Below are 22,067 nucleotides of genomic sequence, written 5' to 3'. Positions count from 1 at the left end.
TATTTTTGGTTGTAAGTCCATTTTTATCATTTTAGAAATATTTGTCTTACAGTTTTAATGCTTTTAGTGCTGTAAGTCGCCCATAGTCACTTTGAAACAAGATGGGTGGCAAATAAATTTAATAAATAATATGAAGGCTACTATGGTCTGCATGTTCAGCAGATTGCCTGCTAGAATCAGAAGATTTTTTAATTAAATTATTAAAACCAACAGTTTTTCCTTTAGAAAGAATGGAAATATTTCATCAAGTTTTCTGTAACTCTTTTATCTATAATTATGGATGATCCTTCTCCTGCATAAAGTAAATGGAGTACATATCTTCTTGGGAGTTGCCCATTCTGTAGAGATTTTGTTCGTGGAGGTACAAAATTCCCCGGTCCTCCTTCCTTTTTATAAATATTTAAAGCCTAATTATTTCTCTAAGCATTTCGGTGCATGGACTGGTACCCCTAGGCCACTTCGGCAGTCGGTGCCACCTCTAGCCAATGCCACCTCTCCACTAATGCAAAGATTTGTATTTTTACAATGATTCAGAAGGAGGGAAAGTGTTGGCGCCCCTACCCTTTGGTGCCTTTGGTTTTACCTATTTGGCCTTAGCCTAAAGCCAACTCAGGACTGTTAGACATAGAATTTTGATACTGTGTTCTCCTTTAATGTATCCTTTTTCCTTGTTTCTGTGAACTTCCTTAAGACTAGGTAATGAATACTTTTTAAAATTTTGCACTTTTTAGGTTGCTATTTGCAAAAAAAACCAAAAAAAAACACTATTAACTTTATGACCAGGAAGGCCTTTCTTAAATCTTCCCTTTAAAACATTCAGTTCAGTTATTTTGAAGTACTGTTACAATTTTTTCTCTATAAAATTCTGCCTTCAGATGAAGAGTACTTCTTATCTGTTGTAATTTTCTTGGCAGTATTGTGCTTTACTTAGAGCCATAAATAAGTTGAAACACATGTACCAGATGCAAATATTCTTGATAAAGATACAAATAAGGAATCATGATTTTTTTTACACTTTTTAAATCTTTTACAGATAAGAAATTATACAGATTGTGCCTGTGTCCAAAGCCGACAAGTTATCACACCACCCACAGTTGGACAGCGTAGCCAGCTAAGAGTGGTGATCGTCAAAACATATCTCAATGAGAACGGCTATGCTGTATCAGGAAAGTGTGATAGAACCTGCAACACACTCATCCCTTTCCTCATTTTTCTCTTCATAGTAACACTTATCACAGCATGTGCCCAACCATCAGCAATCATAGTAACTCTCAGGTGAGAAATTGCCTGGATCATTTCTGTCTACTAGGATAGCATTCTTTATTATAACTCAATTTCTCTGTCATCTTCCACAAAACATAATTCACCTTTACTTTTCTGATGATGAATTAAGTTATTTCTAGAAATAGGTGGATTTACAAAATTTGATTTCACTCATCTTTTCATTTTGTTGAATTGATGATACATAATATGTGAATCAACATGTTTTATAATTGTAGAAGTCAGAGAGCGTAACTTATGTCTGGGAGGGTATTCGTTATTGGGTAGGTTACAGGATGCTAGGAAGAATGGGAAGACAATTTACTTAGAAAATAAATCTATTTGTCAATCTAGATTTTGACTGAATCTATTTGTCATCAGAAATATAAGGAAATTTTCTCACTTTGCTTCCTGGATAAAGTTTTTGTTTCTCTGAATTTCTGAATTTGATTCTATTGAACACCTGTCTCCTGTGTGGTTGTTAGCTAGCAATTGGGTCATTCTCCTGGTATATGGCTAAGGAAAAGAGTTATAGCAACAGTTAAGTAGTCATACCTACCATTTTCCCAGTTAAGAATTTAAAATCTACTGTATCTTTTTTTAGGTCTGTGGAAAATGGTGAGAGGCCTTTTGCCCTTGGCATGCAATTTGTTTTATTAAGAACTCTTGGTAAGTGTACAGGCAGATTTAGTGCCTCAATTGACTATATTGAAATATTATGTGAATTGGTAGAGAAATTGTCAAGGCAACTGAAAATAGCACTTAAAAAAAAGTTTCTCTGCATATGATCTGACACTTTTGATGGGGTCTTAATTAAAAGAGGCTTTTTATTGGAGGTGTTTTTTTTTGCTTCTCAGGTTTTTTTAAACACACACACACACACACACACACACACACACACACACACACACATCCTTGTACTTCTACAGTGTCTGGGTGGGTGTATCAGTTATCCACTCTTGCTGATCTGGTTTAAGCCTACATTGCCATTCCACCTCCCCTATTTCTCTACTCTAATCATGGGGAGAACTCCATAAATGTTCACTTTCATTTGAGGGTAACCATGAATTCTCATGTGTTCTTGATAACACTTTTGTTAATTTTAACTTGATTTGTTTATAACAGAACCTATGCACCAAATGCTACGGTTAGCTAAAATTGAATATGTGTTTACATAAAAGGGTCAGGGTCAGGCACAAAGTTGGTGGGAATACTAGCAATAGTACTCACTATGAAATCAAGCACAGCTACTAAGTGCTGAGGTAATTTAGTAGCTGTTGTTTGGAATAAACTTCCAGTAACCTGAAGTAGGGCCTTATTCTGGATTTATAGACAATGACCAACCAGTTTACCTCGGTATTCTCTAAAACTTTAACTATTAAATTTGACTTAAAATGTATTATTAATATTTTAATACTTTAAAGTTATTTTAACATTTGAAATTCTAATATTTTAAGAGTGTTAGTATTGGATTGAGCTCCATGAGGTAGTACTTATTTAGATTTATATGAGTTATGTCTAATGTTGTGGTGATATCAGCTAGTTTTGCTGGCTCCATTGCTTTGCTGTGCAACTCAGTGAGTCTCCAAACAGTTGATCAGCACACAAGCAGCATGGTTCTGCTCTTCTCTTAACCAGTTCACAGAATTCTTAAAAATTCAACAATTGTCTGTCGTATGAGATGTATCTAGCACTCCATTGGATATAATTCAAAATAAATAAAAATGTACTAATGGAAAAAGATAAAATTTAATATTCTCCTCATCACTTCTAAATCAAGTAGTTTATCAGCATCTTATGAGAATTCTGTCTCATTCTGTTTGTATGTAATGTGATATATATCCTAGCCAAAATTGCTTAAAAATTGAAATATTATAGGTTTGGCTTTGCTATGTACTTTCTCAAAAAATATTCAATAACTGTTTTGATATAGTTGATTGATTTCACTTTCCCTTTTTATTACAGCATACATTCCTACCCCAATTTATTTTGGTGCCGTCATTGATACTACCTGCATGCTGTGGCAACAGGAATGTGGTGTGCAAGGCTCATGTTGGGAATATGATGTGACATCATTTCGTTTTGTGTACTTTGGTCTGGCAGCTGGTCTCAAATTTTTTGGCTTCCTATTCATTTTCCTTGCCTGGTACACCATTAAGTATAAAGAAAAGAAGCAGCAAAGGCAGCTGTGGGAAGATGCTCCTGTCAGCACTGTGAGCGCAGTAGTGTGTAACAAAGTTGCTCAGCAAAACTATGCAAGGACTAGATCCTGCCCCACGTTTATCTCTCAAAGTGACCATGGTAACAATGTCAATCTAACAACAACAATACATTACACAGCACAAACCTGTCCCGGCCCCCTTACAATAGAAGCAATAACCACGTCAGTTGAGAAGCCTTCACAAGAAGTCACTCCTGAAATAGATGGGCCCCTTCAGTAACTTCAGATTATTATTTATTTGTACATATTAAGTATGGGGCCTTTTGAAACTCTTGTGCCTTCTTTTTCCTAACAAGATCTGCCACTAAGCTTAATGCATAGAGCCATGGCTTATCTGAGGGCTGGTTACCTCCAAACAACTTTCTTCTTTTGGGAAACTGTAATGTTAAAGTAGGTTTGCAAGCCCTTTAGGTATGTCTATTCAAGATGCATGTTCCAGGCAAATGCTAATAGATTCCTTTGCGAAAATCGGTTCAGATAGGAATGTGTGCCACTAGTGAAGATAATGCACCCATGAGTCTTGAACTAGGGAAGAACAAGTAATTATTTTTAATTCTATTTCAAAGCACAACTTATCTTAGCTATGCAATGCGAACTGGATAATTTGTTTGGTTCTGTATATTTTTAAATCAAAATTGTCAATCACTTGACTTGGAAAAGAGGCTATTTGAAGTGATAAAATCTCCAATTAAACATTTTATTTTAAGAGATAGAACAAATAATCTTAAAACAAATCAATAATAGGACAAGTTATTGAGAATTTGTTTTATTTTAATATGTAAGTGTATTTTTAATTTTTATTGCAAATTTATAACTTAGTGATTTCAATACTATTTTGTAATAACGTTAAAGCGTAACAAACGTATCAATAATTACTGGTTGGTATTTGCATATTTTTGCAAGAAGCAACAATCAGCTGCAGATTTCCTATTGAGTCCACCAAATCCAAATTTAAGATTATTTTGTTTCTGTGCATGCAGAAACTAACTTTGATTGTGTGGAAAACTGAGATGACTCTAGTATCTAATCTTCTGCTGGTATGGTACACTGGTTATTTGTTCTGACACATGGCCCAGATTGCTCTTTATATACCTCAACATGCCCTAAATATCAATCTGAGCATATGCTGATACAGTCAAATGATTGCTTTGCCAAGTTGTCTACTCTTAGATTCCTACTGATTCATGAGGGAGAATTACAAGCCTTAAGAATCCATTTCATATTAAAGGCTTGTCCAGACCTGCTTATATTTCAGCAATTGGAGCCTACTACATTTCTTTGTCAGCAATGGAAATTATCTTGGGCATCCTGATCTGATTGTCACTTTTTCATTACTGGGACAAAAAGGTGTGTGTTTATAGATGCCAATATCTAGAGAAGCTGAGACTGAAACTACACATATAATATTCAGTTGTGCAGCTCTTTCATCCTGCCATTAAGGATTTTTAATGCAAAAGATCTACCAGCTTGAGTGGAACATTTGCAAGGTAAGTCGATGCTTATTGATTTTCCATCCTGCCATCAAAATTATACATTTCAACTGTTTTTTTCATATTGTTAGCCCTCTTATCTTTTTCTTCTTGGAGGAGGAGGAGGAATTCTGAAGAGACAAATGGCAAGAATAAATTACTGCTTTTTGCATTTGCCAGTATTATTTCATCTTTTTAAAAAAACATTAAGGAAAAAATCATGCCTCTGAGGCTTACATATTGCTAAAATCAAAAGTACAGGTTAGCTTTCCATTGCACAGATATGCTAATACACTTTAAAAGAGTGTGATTCATAGGCAATACTCGGGTATATTCCTCAAGAGGTCACAAAAGCCTTGTTCGGATCTCTTTTGGAAGTGTTATGTCTCATCCAATTGCACTGTGCTATTTTTGAATCTAACATATTTTGTTACAGTATTCTGTTGTCTGATTCTGAGATTAGAGGATCTCTTAATTCACACAGTGAGGAGCAGTTCCCTAGGCAGGACCAATTTGATGTTAGGATAAATTCAAAAGGGGCTTCTGAGATGTAGCTGTCAAAAAGTTGAAATGAGAATATGGTCAGGCCCCAACTCCTTCTGCATCCCTCAAATAATCTTTAGAGTGGTAATCCATTGAGAGGAAATGCCTATTAGCAGGGGATGTAAAAAAAAAGTGAAATAGTTCATATGGCAATGAATAAGCAATCAAAGCTTAGTTGCTAAGGACCTGTAGAATGTGCATAGGGTTTATGTTAGGATATATATTGAAGAAAAATGAGGTTAGGGAATAATTGATGGAGGAATTTGAAGAGTGGGAAGACACCTTATATTTATCAGGTTGTGTTCTAAATATTTGAAAGCATCAGCCTATCTGAACTAAGCCTATGAATGACGTTGCATTCTGATGCCATGTATTGAACATGTATAGTGTTAGCTTGCTGGTTGAATGGCCAGTTGCTGTGTCTCAGACATACATCTTCCAAGTACTGTGCATGTCCATGTACTTTTATTTTGTCACTGCAGTAACTTAAAAGAGCAATAGGTTAGCCATGCTCTATGTTTCCTAATTTCGGTATTATTTTTTTTAAGCTGTGGAAGAGAAACTAGAGAGCATGCACCAATGTAATACTTCAACATATAACTAAAGAATTTCGTTATCTCTTTGTCCCATCCTAGATTAAGTGTTAAATCTTTCAATGTATATATAATGTACATGGATGTAGATTGCTATAAATACTAACATATATTTATTAATATAGTATTAAGATTATTTATGCAAACCTACCATTGCCTCAAAAGTGTCATTATTCATTCAGTATTGATTGCATACTTGAAATTTGGAAGTAGAAAGTGTATCCAATTTGTTGGCTAATTGTAGTCTACCAAGAGAATGTAAAGAGAGAACTCAAAAGAGAGGAAAGAGAACCATTTCAGCCTGAAGGGGATCAGTGCTCATATTTGCTTAAATGGAAGTACAACTCTCTAAATGTACCTTAGTGTAATGTAAGGTTTTAATTTGCACTGACAACTTTACTCCTATCATAGCAAATGTGAGTATAGCTCCCTTTCAGATTTGCTTTCTGCATCTATGGAGATAGGAAACAGGTGGGCCGAGTTTTGAGCTCACCATGTATTCTGGCAAACTTTTGAATGGAGCTTCTGACTATACATATCAGTTCATTATGTCATTTAAAAATTGGTACTGTTCTTTTTTTCTGCAATGTAGTCATAAAATGGAGAGCACCCTAGATTAGCATTGGGCAGCTATCCCAAAGTTTTCTTTTAAAGTATTGTCTACCAGAAAATGTATATTGGTCCTCTAATGTAAATAATCAGCTTGGAACTGATCAACTGGTGCTAATGGGATAAAAGAATTCCCTCATGAGGCTGAAAAATATTTCAAATAGCTGCTCAGGTGCTTACTTTGCAGGACTATCAGCTTAATGGTAAGTCTGCAATATACTCTTGCTCCATAAATTTTCATGAAGTAACACAACTTTGAACTAGTTTAAATATTTTAACTAAAAGAATTGGTTATCGTTAGCTAACTAGATATCTTTAATTGTTGAATCTGGAAACAATTTTCTGGCAGAGCATAGCGATAGCCAAAGCCTTGATGATCTGGTGTCCTGCCAAGCTTGCTAATTGCTTTACTTTTAGCTATAGTGGTGTGGAAGTCTAGGAATTAAAATTTGGTGCAGCTGAGGAGCAGCTTAGGAGGGAAGGTTTCAGACTATGGTACCGTTACCATAGTCTGAAACCTTGAACACAAGGTTGAATGAACACAAAATGTACAATAGATGATCCTTGATTACTCCCAAATTACTGCCCCTCTCAGTCATTTGGTTAATATTGAACTGGTGGTAAAAACAAAAGAATTGTGACCTTTGATTTTTGAACTTAAAAATAAACTTTCAGAACAGAACTGTTAGCCAAAACCATGTGTAGTTAAAATACACTGTATGCTGAAGAATCTAAAAAAAAAAAAAAGCTGTTCAAAAAGAATCCAGGGTTGAACTTAATATTTTTAAATATGCAATTTTGAATCATTACTTTTTTATACTTCACACACTCCCCCATTAATAAATAGACAAGATTGTATATTTTTTCCATTGATTTCAGGAAAACAGCAGTATGTTGTATATTATATTTTGTTTTAATCCTACTATACCTGAAAGAGGGAAATACTATTAATCAAGGGGCAGACTAGTTAAAATGTTAAGTTTTGATAAATGTTTTTAAGTGTGTCAGTTAGGAAACTATGACTTGCATGTGTAAAAAAATGGAGATTTGTGGAATGTTATTTTTTTTAATAAAGATTTGAACTAGTATTTATCTCTCAGTGGAACAAAAACCAGTTTTCAAACTCTTATGTACAAGCATGTGTAAAATTTTATGGACAATATGTGTAAATAGCTGTTTGCAAATGAACCTTTAGTACTTGGCATTTTGAAATAAAAATGACTTAACTTTGTGGTGTTTTATGTCACATCTTATTGTACTACTCCACACTTACAGTATACTTTTGGGGAGTGGGACAGTAGAAGAATCCGCTGTAATCTAAAATAGTTTTGCTGCAGGAATCAATGCAGTGAATATGAATACAATGCTACTACCTCATTTAGTATGTGGTTGCTGCTTAGCTCAATTGCATCTGTTTTTCATAATTAGCTAATTGCCAAATTGCCTCTTTTAATCTACCAGTTATATTTATTCATGATCTGTAATGTCACATAATATAAAATTTAATGCCAATTTTAATATGGGCTTATTTTCATTTTATATTATCTCAACTCCAAATCTATTTATCTGTTTTTAAAGGTATTAGTTGACAAAGGCAGTATTTATAATTTAAGAATCCCAACCAATATTCATCATCATTAATGCAAGCTATTATGTGGCGTGGTAGTGACATCCAATGGACATTTATGAACAGTAATTTTATACCAGCTGAGTGGAGTGTGATTTTACTTTACTGTTTAACAGCAACAAACTCCTGAAAAGTTTTAGGTTGTTGATTTCATGTTCAAAAGGTACTCTTCTTTTCTTCTTCAACTGTATTAGCTTTGACATTTTTTTAACCAGCTATTGTGTATTTCTCAAGAACCTGGGATGGGCAAATTTTTCATATTAAAGGTATTATCACAGGATGCGAGTTGTTCCAAGTAAAGCTGCCTTTTGCAATTGACTGATAGTGATTTTGTCAATGCCTCTGGTGTTCAGGTGGTGCGATGTTACCAAGATAGTACCAAGATACATATTACTATTGGTACTACCTTTATTTTTTTAAATAGTCTTTCTACTTCTATTTAAATAGTCTTTCTACTTCTATTTTCAGGTCTTTTATGTTTTATGAACCCCCCCCATTCTTTCTCTTCTATTCCATTGTCTTGTATACAGAAAAATGAAATCAAGGCTGCCAGTTCTTTAGCTGATACTGGTTTTCATACGCATTGAGTTCTTTCTAAGAACTTTAGGATGTTTTAATGTATCAGTGTAAATATGTGGAAATCAAAGCAGTGTGGCCTGTGGTAATTGAATAGATGGAATCACTGGTTTATGCCATAACTTTTCAGTTTTAATTTTCAGATTTTGATACTATGTCTCCTCCAATTGTTTGCCTCTATTCTATCCCCTGGTATTACCACATCAATTATCCACACTTTCTTCTTTTCAATCACAGTTAAATCTGGTGTGTTATGAGCCAAGATTTTATCAATTTGTCTTCTGAACTCTCACAATATTTTATCCTGCCCATTTTGATTACTTTTCCAACTTTATGTTCTCATCAATTTTTCATTATGCCACATGTTAATTTTAATGGATGATCTAGTGAATCATTTTGGCAACTGCATTATGTTGTTGGGTCCTTTTGTATCTGATACATTTTTGCCACTTATTAATTAATCACTAATGCAATGTTTATTTATGCAATATTTCATTAAGCTCTTAGGTATAATTGTGTGTAAATTGGTCAGATATTTTAATCAAAAACCATGCAAGGGATCATTTTCAGGAGATGGTTTAATCCTTTTCATTCAGTTTTTAATCATTTATGTTGTTATTAGTCTTTTTGAGTTTCTTCTAAATCTTTCCAAAATTTTCCTTTTTGTTTGGTTTTCCATTTTCAGCATTTCTGTTGCCATTTATACTTTGGAAGAATCATCTTTGGTTGATTGAAATAACCAATAGTGCTTAAATGGAATGATTCGCATCTCATAGTGCTCAATTTTTCCAGCTATTGCTGTTATTTGTTGATCTATGATTTCCAAACCTTCTTCAGCTTTAATAGTACTAAGTCAGTATTTTTTTTATTAGGCTTGTCTCAATCTTTACATGCTTCAATGTTTGCTCTTTTTAAAATTACTTGTTCTACTTTGGGGATTGAATATGATTTTGCATTTGATTTTTAATTTCAGTACCCAGTTCTTCTGGAACCACCACTGTTCTACTGTAGCGAAACTGATTGGTCTGTTGATAAATGTTAATTGTTACAAGTGCCTTATTTACATCCTTCATTATAGGTGTCAAGTCTTTTTTAGGCACTACCATTGCTGGCAGTATTGTCTTTCTACTGTTTTCTGCATATGCCATAATTTTTTCTTTTAATTCTTCTTGGTAATGGGTAATCAATTCACGGGTTAGGGTGGCCTGTAGTGTTCTGTTACTATTTCTAAGTTATTTCTATAGATCATATCAGCTTTTCCTTTATATTTGTAATTGTTAACTGAGTTTATTCTACTCTTGTTTTGGGGTCTTCAATTTTCACATTTTTTCTGATTATTATTATGATTTGCTTCACAGTGAGCCAGATGTTCACACTGGGTTTGGCATTTCTGTCTAGCTATTAAGTTCTTTCCAAGGACTTAGAATAGGCAGATCTGGATGTTTGATGGTATTACAGATATTGTCACAGGATGGAAGCTGTTCCAAGTAAAGTGGTCTTTTGCAATTGATTGATGACAAATTTGTCAATATTGATGATTTTCAAGTGGTGCAGATATTTTGGGATTGCACCCTTTGCTTGCTTTTGCCATAGTTGTTCTATTTCTATTTGTACATCTTTGTATTTTGTTATCTTCTCCAGTTCTTTCTCTTCTCTTCTTCTGCCACCAGGTACATCCACTATCCAGACATTTTGTCTTTTTTATTGACATTGTTAAGTCTGGGGCGTTGTGTGTTAGATGCCTGTTTGTTTGAATTCTAAAGTCCCACAGCATCTTCATTTTCTGTGACTTTCTCTATTTTATGATATTTCTTGCAGATTTTCCAGCTATTTTGTCATGCCGTTGCTTGTAGTCCATCTGTGCAATCTTTTTGCCACAGCTTACTGTTTCTTCAGCTGTTTTGCATAGCTGGCACCTATTGTCTGTTGCTAACTTCTCAGTTTTGGCTTTGCATGCATTTAGAGACATGGGATGGAAATGGTGTATTTTCCTGTGGACAAATTAGAAACCATAGTAACTCCTGCCTTTTTCTCTGGTTTTTAGGGAAGTTCTGGATGAAGCTCCTTTCAGTTTATAGCTGTTAATATTTTATCTATCAAATTTAAAAACAACTTGAAAACTAACTAAAAAAATACCACATTGCTGCAGTGAAGCAGAAGGATTTACAGTACAGTAGTAGACTGCTTCAAAAGTCATCAATTTGGTGCTCGAACATTTTGATACGAAAATGTTGTGCTGGTTCTCATTGCTTCTTTGGTATTCAGTGCACTGAAAAGGAAAAGGAGGATGGCCACAGAGGGCAGACTGGAAGTCGGCCATCCTGGGAAGGTTACTGATATAGGAAAAAGGACAAAGTTCTTCCTGGCCAAAACAAAGGGTCACGTGGTTTGTTTAGCACTTGTAATTTTTAGTACTTGTAGTGCCTCTTGGAACCAATTGACGTCAAGTACTGAGGTACCACTGTAATTTAGAAGACATTATTTATACTTAAAATTATTGTTTCCATTATTTTCTATTGTTTATGCAACCATTGCTCCCAACTGTTCATGTCTACAATTTGTATCTGAGGCTTGGATCGTTATTTTAATTCAAGTAACTGCAAAATATTACATGGTAAAACATTTCTTATTAGATTATAAGTTAATACACTGAATTAAAATAATTTAATACCTTTATGTAAATTTTACTTGACTGATTTCTATAAAACAGGTACAGAAACTCTTTATTTGAAGAATTATTGCTTCTAGACTTTCCTGAAGTCAGAATTGTTCTATAAAAGTATTCAAAAAATTCTTACATGAACAGTGTGTAATCTAATGAACATATATATAAAACTCTATCATTCACATCCTTAAATAAATTTGTTCAGTTTGAGACATGTAAATGATACTCATGTTTACAGAATCCACCAAAAGCTTTTCATAAAAATTACTGAAATGCCTTCAAACAATAAGTAAATGTTATATAAACTAATACAAGGAGCACAGAATTGAACATTAATACATAAATATCAAGGCAATTGGGTTTGACAGAGGAAATTACAAGTTTCTATATAAATGGCAAAAGAGCAAGTCGATTAATTTGTATACCTTGGTAAAATGTGTATTAAAAAATGGAGCTATTTTAAGATGTGCGGATGCTACTAGAAAATATATGCTGTGTGGAATGAATGTTTGAAGAAGCAAAAATGGCTGTATATGAGAATGTGCTTGTACCCAGATTATTTGGAAATAAGAAAAACTAAGAGTAACCAAATGGTAACCCCAAAAGTGCTTTTTCAAAAGGCAACTGGATTTTGTTTTTCTTTGAAGACATTTCATTTCTCATCCAAGAAGATGAAGAAGCTTCTTGGATGAGAAGCGAAACATATTAAAAGAAAAACAAAGTCCAGTTGCCTTTTGAAAAAGCACATTTAGGACAACATAACCTGGATGACTGAGAAATTCCATAGACATTAAACCAAATGGTAAGTTGAAATTGGGAACTGACTACTGCAAAAATGTGAGGAAAAAGAATGAAAGAAAAGGTCAAAAACGAATACTCTGAATGTGGAATGAATGCTGAAATATGAGCAAACAACCTGGAACAACATTGGAATTTGGCCATATAGGGCAAATTAATGAGAATTAAATTGCAAAAGAGAGTTATAAAGGAAGAGTGAATGGGTTGAAAGGAAATAGGAGGCTGAGATCATTACTGGAGTTGAGCTCTTCCAAAAGAGAATGTGAGAATTTTAAAAACCAAAAGTCAGTATGGGATGCCGCATATGGATTTACTGGAAAAATAAATTGTGAATGGTGTTGGTATATAAACTACACTTAGCTATCTTCCTCTATATTAGGATTTTAATTTCATTGGTTTACTGTTGCTCCTTTATGAACTTTGTATGCTCTTATTGCAAAAGGAAACAGTGTGGTGGGTACGTTTGCGTGTATTTAATCTATTAATAACATGAAATATTTATCTGGTATTTCATGATTGAAACAAACAATTCTATGTCAACCTTATTTCTATAAATGATTTCTAAAATGTCACTTTCTGCAAATCTTGTAACTAAGAAAACTAAGAATTAATCTTTATTCTGAAGGTTTAGAGGTTTTTTTGTGTTTGTTTGTTTGGGTTCCCTCCCAACCGGGGGAAAAAATCTCCAGACCCCACATTTTAGGAACAATCTTTACCTTCATACAATTCCAGATGACTGTATCTATTTTCCCCTGTTCAGATACTATAGTCTAAAGCACTTTATTAAACCAACATATGCAAACTTCACTGATAATTCTGTGGGAAGCATTCTTTTCCTTATTTATTTATTTATTTATTTTTCAGTGTTTATATGCCGCCCAATCCCAAAGGGCTCAGGGCGGCGTACAAAGTTAAAACAATGATAAAACAATAAAATAAAGCAGTCATATCGCGAGTCCGATCATATCCCGGCCCCCCGGGGACATCAGCCCCAGGCCTGCCGGAACAGGAGGGTTTTAACGGCCTTCTTAAAGGCCGGCAGGGTGGGAGTAGTTTGAACCTCAGGGGGAAGTTGATTCCACCAGGTCGGAGCCACCACAGAAAAGGCCCTTCCCCGAGGGCCCGCCAGCCGACATTGTCTGGCCGACGGGACCTGAAGGAGGCCCAATCTATGGGACCTCACCAGTCTCTGGGAGCTGTGCGGCAGAATGCGGTCCTGTAAGTAACCTGGCCCTATGCCATGAAGGGCTTTAAAGGTGATAACCAACACCTTGAATTGCGTCCGGAGACCCACAGGAAGCCAGTGCAGCTCGCGGAGGATAGGTGACACGTGGGCGCACCTTGGCGCGCCCACAATCGCTCTCGCGGCTGCGTTCTGAACCAACTGCAGCCTCCGAACGCTCTTCAAGGGTAGCCCCATGTAGAGCGCGTTACAGTAATCCAGTCTTGAGGTGACAAGGGCATGAGTGACTGTGAGTAAAGCTTCCCGGTCCAAATAAGGCCGCAACTGGTGCACTAGGCGAACCTGTGCAAAGGTCCCCCTGGCCACAGCCGATCGATGTTCCAGATTTAGCTGTGAGTCCAGGAGGACACCCAAGTTGCGTGCCTGCACTTGATTCTGGGGAAGAGTGGATAAGTTGTTTTGTACATAACATTACTCCTTGCTGTTTTAAAAGGTATACCTACAATCCAGTATTCTGTATGGCTGCATACAGATACGACAATGCAATTGTGCTGTCACAACTTAAATTGTGTTTAAAAAAGGGTATGTGTTGCACATCTGCAAGTGTGCCAAGATGCAATATAATATATAGCATATTTATATATAGAACCTTTCTTTGGACTGGATTTTATTCTAAAATGATTAGAACAGCTGTGAATACATTAAGACCTTTTGCAAAGTAAAAATCGAATTTTCCTGAAAAAATAAAAATCTTAATTACAATTTAGTTCCTATTTATTGGAAAATTAACTCACTTTAACTTTCTGTTAAGTTTTCTGTTTGTTATATCTAAGAAAAAACATTTCTATGAATCAATTTGAACATAACTGTTTTAAATCAAACGTGAAAATCTGCTCAGTATACAAGTAATTGCTTTTTACAATCCATGTACATAATGCATTCTCTATCAACTTCTTTTATTGTTTTGCAAATTACATTGTATTAGCAAAACTAAGAACATGTAGACGAGTCAGATTAATAAAGACTATCGCACGAAGATTACAAAAGGGCATGTAAGTTTACTTTGACAATATGAAATTTCAATGCTTCAAATTAATAAAAATTACTCAAACATTGGATAAGAATATTTGTTATGAGAACAAAAAATGAGCTCATTTCCTTTGAAGGTGCATTTACACTACTTTAAAAAATAGAGCTCTGCTAAAAAAAAGTCACAATGGTGCCTTTTTAATTCTCGGATTCTAGTAGCTGCAGCCACATTGACAAGAATATGTATATAAAATACAAACTATGGAATTTTGCTATAAAATGGTTGTTCCATTTGCCACCTAATTAATAGTGCCTGACTTGCTAACACAGGCTAATTTGAGGGGAGTGGATTTGAAGCACTGCCTTCTTCATTCAGAAACTCTGAAGATTTCTGAAAACTTTCCCTTTTTCTCAACATTTCAGTTTTATGTTTCAGAACAAATGTGTTTAAAGCCCAGCTGATTATTTTTGCAGCGGAGTTCATGGGCAGGTAGACTTGCTCTTCAAAAATACCCTGTGCAAAATCTTTGTCTGTCATAGAGACTTTCTGAATAATGTTAATTGGTTGCAAGATGAAGCTGTGTCTGGACTCCAGTTCTGTTAAATCGTTCCCACTAAAATCCATTTCTGAATTAACTGGCTCTTCAATCTTTAGCCATGTTTTGGCTTGGTGACCATTTGTACTCCTTTTTGCAGGAATATCATTGCTTAGTTCAAGTCTGCCATCCTTGCTTGACACTACAGTGCTCAAGGTTAGGTCTCCATAATATGTTGGGAAGATAGGTTGAGCCTCTAGGGTTGTGAACCCACTCGAAGCTTCATCTGTTTCAGCAGAGCTCATTCCCAGCAAGGAAAATGATGTGGATGATTCATCCAAGTTTTCACTGTTATTAACAGTGGGAGTCTCTGCTCTTTGATTTTGCTTAGAGTAACTGTTCAGCAGTGCAAAGATTCTATCTACATCCTTCAAGTAATTTCTCCAGTCATCAGAATTAATGCTGTAATTGTGTCTGGCTTCATATAAACTTTCATTCACACTGTACAAATCTTCCAGTCCTTGCCAGTTGATACTTTCTGTAAAATTTGGGAACTTAGCCTTCCCATCCATGCCATAAGTGCCCTCTGTCAAAAGAAAAAAAAAAAGGAAACAGTAACATCTTGTAATATTGGATATCAGACATGTGTAGCTTAGCTCAGATCTGATTCAAATGGCTTTGGTTCAAATCATAATTTAATTTGAAAAGTCAATCAGTTCCATTTGGCGCTTCCATCTGATTTTCCAAATTGATTCAAGAGTATCTAGTTCGATTGCTGATTCAAAGTGATTCATAGATCCAACTGAAAAACCAATGATTTGAATTAAATATCAATCTAATCTTTGCAGTCATATTTAATAATTGCCATCTTAATTGAGTAGCACAACATAGGAAATTCTTTACATGCTATGATCTCTTTTTCAGAATTTTACTATATTGGTTGCAATGAGAAAATACTATCTCTTAATTTTAGGTGGGGATATGTAATCAATATTTTACCCAAGGAGCTCAAGTGAGACATGAGTGGGTTAATACCAAGCAGCAGCATTCTCTTGCATTTTTTCATAGCAGGTCTCATTCAATATGATGAAAGTGAATTTAGCAATTCTTCCCCAAAAAGAAAAGCATTACAGAAACATTCACATGGATTTCTTGCTGTAATAGTGATTGACATTTAGTTGTGAGATAGCCAAAGCATTTGTATAAATAGTCTTTCATTATACACATATATTCATTATTTCTCCATGGCTTAATTAAATCCAAGAGGATCATAAGGAAACTCCTTTTGTTGGGGAGTACTTTTAATTTGATGTTACCAAATCTTTGCAGAACATAGGGTTTATAATAATATGCTCAAATATAGTATAATAGTTATACCTTTAAGCAAAGCACCCTGTGATTTATAACAAAAAACAATAGTAGTAAATAAGCAATAAATAAATTTGTGAATCTTCTGAAAATATTTTTTTTTCCTGCAGCACCTCCTGAAATTGGGGCACCATAAAGAACTTCTGTCGGGAGAATCTTCTGAGATGAGTTTAATTTTGTTGGTGGTCCTGCAGATACCTAGTGACCAAGAGAATTTCTCTTTTCCTTGGAAATGTAGATACAGTATATCAAGACAAAGCAAGACTCAGCTTAACTTTTTTAGTTTAAAACAGAAACATTAAAAAAATTAAATGCTGTAGAAGAATCACTTAAGAGTAAGTGCTGTTGTACACTTCTACAGTATGTAAATCCTTTTACCTTTACATTGCAGATAAGAGTTAAGCTAATTCTTGCTTGTCTTTATAATATTTCTCAGTTATAGTAACTTAATTTGCGTTAAACCTGTCCAACCTCTCTGCACAAAACTGGAAAAGCTACTGATGCCAAATCCAGAAAAATAAAAATGACCACATTCTCTAAACCTGTACCTTTCAAAAGTATTGAGCTACAATGACTGTCTATAATGGGACCTATATTAGAATATATATGGAGGAAAATAGGTTAAGACAGAAATATAACAGACATTTTTCTACCAAAAGTACACATTTGAAAATTTCAGAAAAGTTCTCATGCAAGGGACAATAATTGATACCAAGAGTTGTTTTATTGCTGTGTTATATAAAAAGAAATACTTCTGTGAGGGCAATAAGACGCTTCAAGATCTATCCATGTTGCCCAGTTGCCTTTGTTTTCCATAAGCTTTCATCTCCAGCCAGGAATTGAAAGGGGTAAAGAGTATATTTGTTTTATAGATTTTTTTTTAGAGTGTAACAACAAATGGAAAAACAAATGGCATTTAACACATAAATATCCTTATAGGCAATAGCAACATTACCAATCTCACTGGACTCCTTAGGGTGCTCATGGAAGTAACATCACTAGAGACTGATGAGGACTTATTATAGACACTAATTGCCAATATGGATGCACATATGGACTATACAGCAAGAGTGAAGTCAGCAAGGAAGGGCTTACCATGCTTCAAGAATCTCAAAACCTGTGGACAAATGCCTTTCCTATCAAAAAGGAAGCAAATTTTGTACAGTGAAGACTCAGCATGCCCAAATATTTGGGGAATTGGAAAGAGAAGCAGAAATGGTAACGTGCAGGTGTCTGATACTGAATAGTATGAAACAACTTTAAAATAGAGCTAATTTGTAGCTAGTCATTTTTAGGTCAATCAGTAATCTTAATCTTTGCTACTGAACATATGCTACAGTACGTATGCAGTGCCTACGAAGAAGCAACATAAGAGGCTGTTACACTGAAAACCTGGCTTTCCTAGATGTCTGACTGATTAGTGATTAAAATACTCAGCCTGCTAATGACCTTAAGATTTTATATTCTTAATAAATATAGAGAAGAAAGTTTTTGGATAGAATGGCAGAGGCTTGTGTGCATAAAAAAAGTGTTGCCCTGCTATAATCAGTCATCAGCAATATGAGATAGTTCCAAATGGCTTTGGTATTAGTGATATCAATTACACAGCAAATCTTTACAGAGAGAGTGCAAGTCAGAAGATGAACCTAAGAAGTTACTCCAGGAAAGGACCTGGTACTAGAGAAAACATTAGAAAGAATTCAAAATGAATTAAATTTAAAAAAATAAAGGTGAAAAAAGTCAAAATGGTATAAGACAATATGGTAAACCTCAGCCATATTAGAGTAATATTTCCAAACTCAGTATCTTCCAGATGGATCAAGAATTCCATAAGTCTAAGCCAGGAGATTCTGCATTTGTAAGAGCTGTACATGGTGGAAGTTGCCATTGCGACATATCTAGAAATTGCCAACTTGAAGAATATTACTCCAGAAAATGTTATGTTACTCAGGATAATAATTTGGTGTAACATAGTTTGGTGTATCAACATTGTGGACTCTTTCTGAATACAGGTACTCCCCAGGTTATGATAGCAATTGGCACCAGGAACTCCATCACTAAGTGACATGGTTATAGAGCATGAAATCATGTGACTGCATCAGTTAATGATGGCAAGGTTGCCATTGTTAAACAAAGATTACATAAATCATTAATCAAGGACATCACATGCTCATGACTTTGGATTCTTTGCTGGTGTCCTTGTTGATTTTGTTTGTGGGAAGCTGGCAGAGAATGTCAGGAATCGCAACTAGGTGACCATGGGTATGTTGCAATGGCTGGAACTCTGAAGTTCCATCCTAAGTCCCCCTCATTCAGCACCCTCATAGAGCTGAATGGTCATTGAACCTGTAGAGAATACTGAAAAGAGGAGCACACTTGTGCATGTGTATGCTTATAGGTGTGCTGTTCATAGAAATCCTAGAAGGCATATCCAAAAAAGAAAAAATGTACATTAATTGAATAACAAATAATTACAATTAAGCACTTATAAACAAAGGTGCACCATTTGCAAACTTAAATGAAGCCCATCGGCATATATCAATCATTTTCTCACAAATACGTCTCTCACACAGAGGAGCACACATGCTCCTTCTTCTAAAAGAAACCTCAACAAAGAAAAGGGAATGGAGATAGGATGACTGGAAAGTGTAACTGTACATGGAAAGGGAAGGAAAGAGACAAGGGGAGACAAACTATGTAGAAAGGAAAAGAGATAACTGAGGGCAGAGGGCAGAAAAGCTTTGTTTCTGTGTTGTAAACAGGTTGAATTCACCAGGCGAACAGCTCTCTCAAGCCCCAATTGATCTTCAGTGCTAATTCTAGAACATTTACATGGCTTAATGCTAATTCCTTTGTTTTCAACAACATTTCCTGTCTTATCAGGGAAGACAAGACAATTCCAACATTTCTATCATTCACTTCCCAATTCATGACTAATTGACCAAGAAGCTGACTTGTTTTTTATTTTAAATGATAATAGACACTTTGGTGAATAAACAGTTGCTTGTTTTAGTTACTTATTGATTAAAATTGTGCCTTAGTTTGATCTGAATACAAGTTGAGGACTAACACTGGCCTACAACCACCTCTGGCTTAGCCTGAGGCAATCTAATGTGTGGTGAAGGTAGTCACTGAGCTATCAATTGGAAGTGTGTAAAGACTGCTAATTGTTGCCACCAAGTACTAAGCAGAGGCAACTTGAAGCAGTTTGACAGAGTAACAATCCTTGAGAAACTAAGCAGAAGGAAGCTTGTAAATCCCAAAAGTGCACAATGTAAATAATTATTTTCTATTTGATTCTAAATATGTAGCAAAGCCCAACCTCTTACTGAAGTTTTGCAAAACAATCCAATAATCCTAAGAGTTACCCTTCTTTTAAAATGCATTTAATAATTATTATCTCACAGAATTTCATATCATCTGGGTGCTGATCCAGTCCACATTGGCTTAACTTCAACAGTTTTATAACATCAATTTTACTGGTGCAGAAATACATAACACTTTTTGGCATTTTATTTGGGAAATGTACATAAGTGTCTTATGGACCAGATACCCATCAGTTTTATAAAAAATCAAGTTCTATAGAGAAAAAGTGAACAAGTATCCAATATAAACTCAAATATATGAACATCTATACTATAAGTGCAATTGAATTTGTTTTGGTGTGCAAAGGTATACATATTTAAGCACCCTCTTTAGGACATCATGACCTACAGTACGTAAAACAGTACAAGAATGTATTCTTCATTCCAGGTTCCCTTAACACATGGAGATGTCTGATGCCCCACAAAGAGTGATATGTAGATGTTCTAGATGGAAAGACAGGTGGGTGTGGATTGGTGAATAAATGGCTGAGCATTCTTTCTGCACTATATCTTCTCTCTCTTCCTCTGTTTAAGTATGAGGATGAGAGTGAATTTCCTAATGTGGAGTAAAATAAAATGAAATTTTGATGTAAATATATTAAATGTAATGTGAAAATGTAAACACAGTGGCTTGATGGAACAGCATTAGTGCTTGCATGCAGCAAAAGCTATGTGATGCGCAGCAGGCATAGTAGAGGCATTAGTTGAAATGGACCAGGTCATGCAATTATTTGGAAAGAAGCTGCTGAGGAGAATAAAAAAGTGTGGATACCTGTGTGGATCATAGCTTCCTCCATCTTTATTTCCTGACATAGGAAAATACAAGAGTAACTTTTGTTAGTGTTTAGATTTGGTAAAATCATTCACAATGTAGCTTTCCATGCACAGCATCTAATTCCTAATCTTAATTTTATGGGGTTATAATCAAGTAAAGAAGCAGTTCAACAAAGATACCTGAGTAAGATATGTTCTGAAATAACTAAAACAGGACAAAAAGATGATTAAGTTACAAGAAAAGGGAAATGTTTATTGGTAAAAGAAATGAAACCGTATAAATCTCCAAGGAACAAATCCATGATTTCTAATTATATTATAGATGATAAAAGAATGGACATCTTGCCGTTTTGGGAGGAAGTGAGAGCTGACTTAGCTATGCACATCTGTAATAGGAGTTGATGATGTTGTGCAAGGCTGATGCCAATTCAAATTCCTTTCTCCTATTGGCAAGTTTGGGTTGCTATTGCTTTAAGATGTGTAAAAAGAGGCAAGTTTCAGGCTCTGTCCATCTCCAGTAGATTGCCTATTCACCAGAAAGCTCTAAAACCAGCTGCAGTGTTTCTCAACCTTGACAATGTTAAGGCATGTGGACTTCAACTCCCAGAATTCCACAGCCAGCATTGCTGGCTGTGGAATTCTGGGAGTTGAAGTCCACATGCCTTAACATTGTCAAGGTTAGAAACACTGAGCTAAAGAGACAATGACAATTCAGAGAATATGCAGCATCAGACTAACATTAAGGGACACATATTAAGATTTCATAATCTAACCATCTTAAGACTTGCTTATTTGTAAGATAAAAACAGATGACCTGTGTAGTCATTTATTTTCATTTTATCATAGTCTTATTTCAATTTCCCAGTGGATTTTTGGGAGAAAATAATCTAGCCTAATTCATTGATAATGGATAATTATTGTATAAGGTAGGAGTGATTTCTTAATCTATCCTAGCTTTTTTCACTTGCACTGACAAAAAAATGCCACTCTGTTATAAGGTAAAACAAATCTATAATAAGGAAATTGCAGGTTTTTCTACTCCTTAGATAAGGACTGTCAAACTGTCGGCCCACGGGCCGGATGCCTCATGTGAAACTGTGCCCACCCCATTGCCGCCAATGGAAAAAAAGTCATGCTACGTCATAACACATCACGTGACATTGTGAGTTTGACACCCCTGCTTTAGATGATTGAGCCAATCACTGTCTCTCAGTCCAACCCACCTCACAGGGTAGTTGTGGGGAAAATAGGAGAAAGAAATATTAGATATGTTTGTCATCTTGGGTTATTTATAAAAACAATAAAGGTGGGATACAAATAAATAAAAATAAAAATAATTATTTCAATGTTATGTATCATTCATATGTTCAGTGAAATGCATTATTTTCTTGAGCTTGTAAGTCCTTACCTAAAAGTCCTTGTCAGGAACCATGGAGCTGCTCCTTGGAATA

At 35.1% G+C, this 22,067-nt stretch overlaps 2 protein-coding genes across 15 annotated transcripts in view; one reads left to right on the top strand and one right to left on the bottom strand.

Moving 5' to 3' along the window:
• Positions 1-7,926, top strand: part of SLCO5A1 (solute carrier organic anion transporter family member 5A1) — a 44,405-nt gene extending 36,479 nt beyond the window's left edge. For all 4 annotated transcript variants that reach the window (XM_039345393.1, XM_039345394.1, XM_039345391.1 and 1 more), the window contains 3 exons: positions 1,034-1,275; positions 1,865-1,929; positions 3,226-7,926. In XM_039345393.1, coding sequence (XP_039201327.1) covers positions 1,034-1,275; positions 1,865-1,929; positions 3,226-3,701 — 783 coding nt within the window. In that variant the 3' untranslated portion in view covers positions 3,702-7,926. The remainder of the gene's footprint in view (positions 1-1,033; positions 1,276-1,864; positions 1,930-3,225) is intronic.
• A 5,927-nt stretch (positions 7,927-13,853) lies between these two features.
• The window catches only part of SULF1 (sulfatase 1), a 90,987-nt gene continuing 82,773 nt past the window's right edge, over positions 13,854-22,067 (bottom strand). For 8 of the 11 annotated variants that reach the window (XM_039345379.1, XM_039345385.1, XM_039345380.1 and 5 more), the window contains one exon: positions 13,854-15,695. In XM_039345379.1, coding sequence (XP_039201313.1) covers positions 14,905-15,695 — 791 coding nt within the window. In that variant the 3' untranslated portion in view covers positions 13,854-14,904. Of the gene's footprint in view, positions 20,399-20,614; positions 20,649-22,067 lie in introns of all 11 variants that reach the window. The other 3 variants (XM_039345389.1, XM_039345388.1, XM_039345390.1) reach the window with 3 other exon arrangements.

Source organism: Crotalus tigris, unplaced genomic scaffold (assembly GCF_016545835.1).
Source record: "Crotalus tigris isolate CLP2741 ecotype Arizona unplaced genomic scaffold, ASM1654583v1 scf7180000017952.28453644438:3035480, whole genome shotgun sequence".
In the NCBI taxonomy this organism is placed as follows: Eukaryota; Metazoa; Chordata; class Lepidosauria; order Squamata; family Viperidae; genus Crotalus; species Crotalus tigris.
This window is presented reverse-complemented; position numbering and strand designations above follow the sequence as displayed.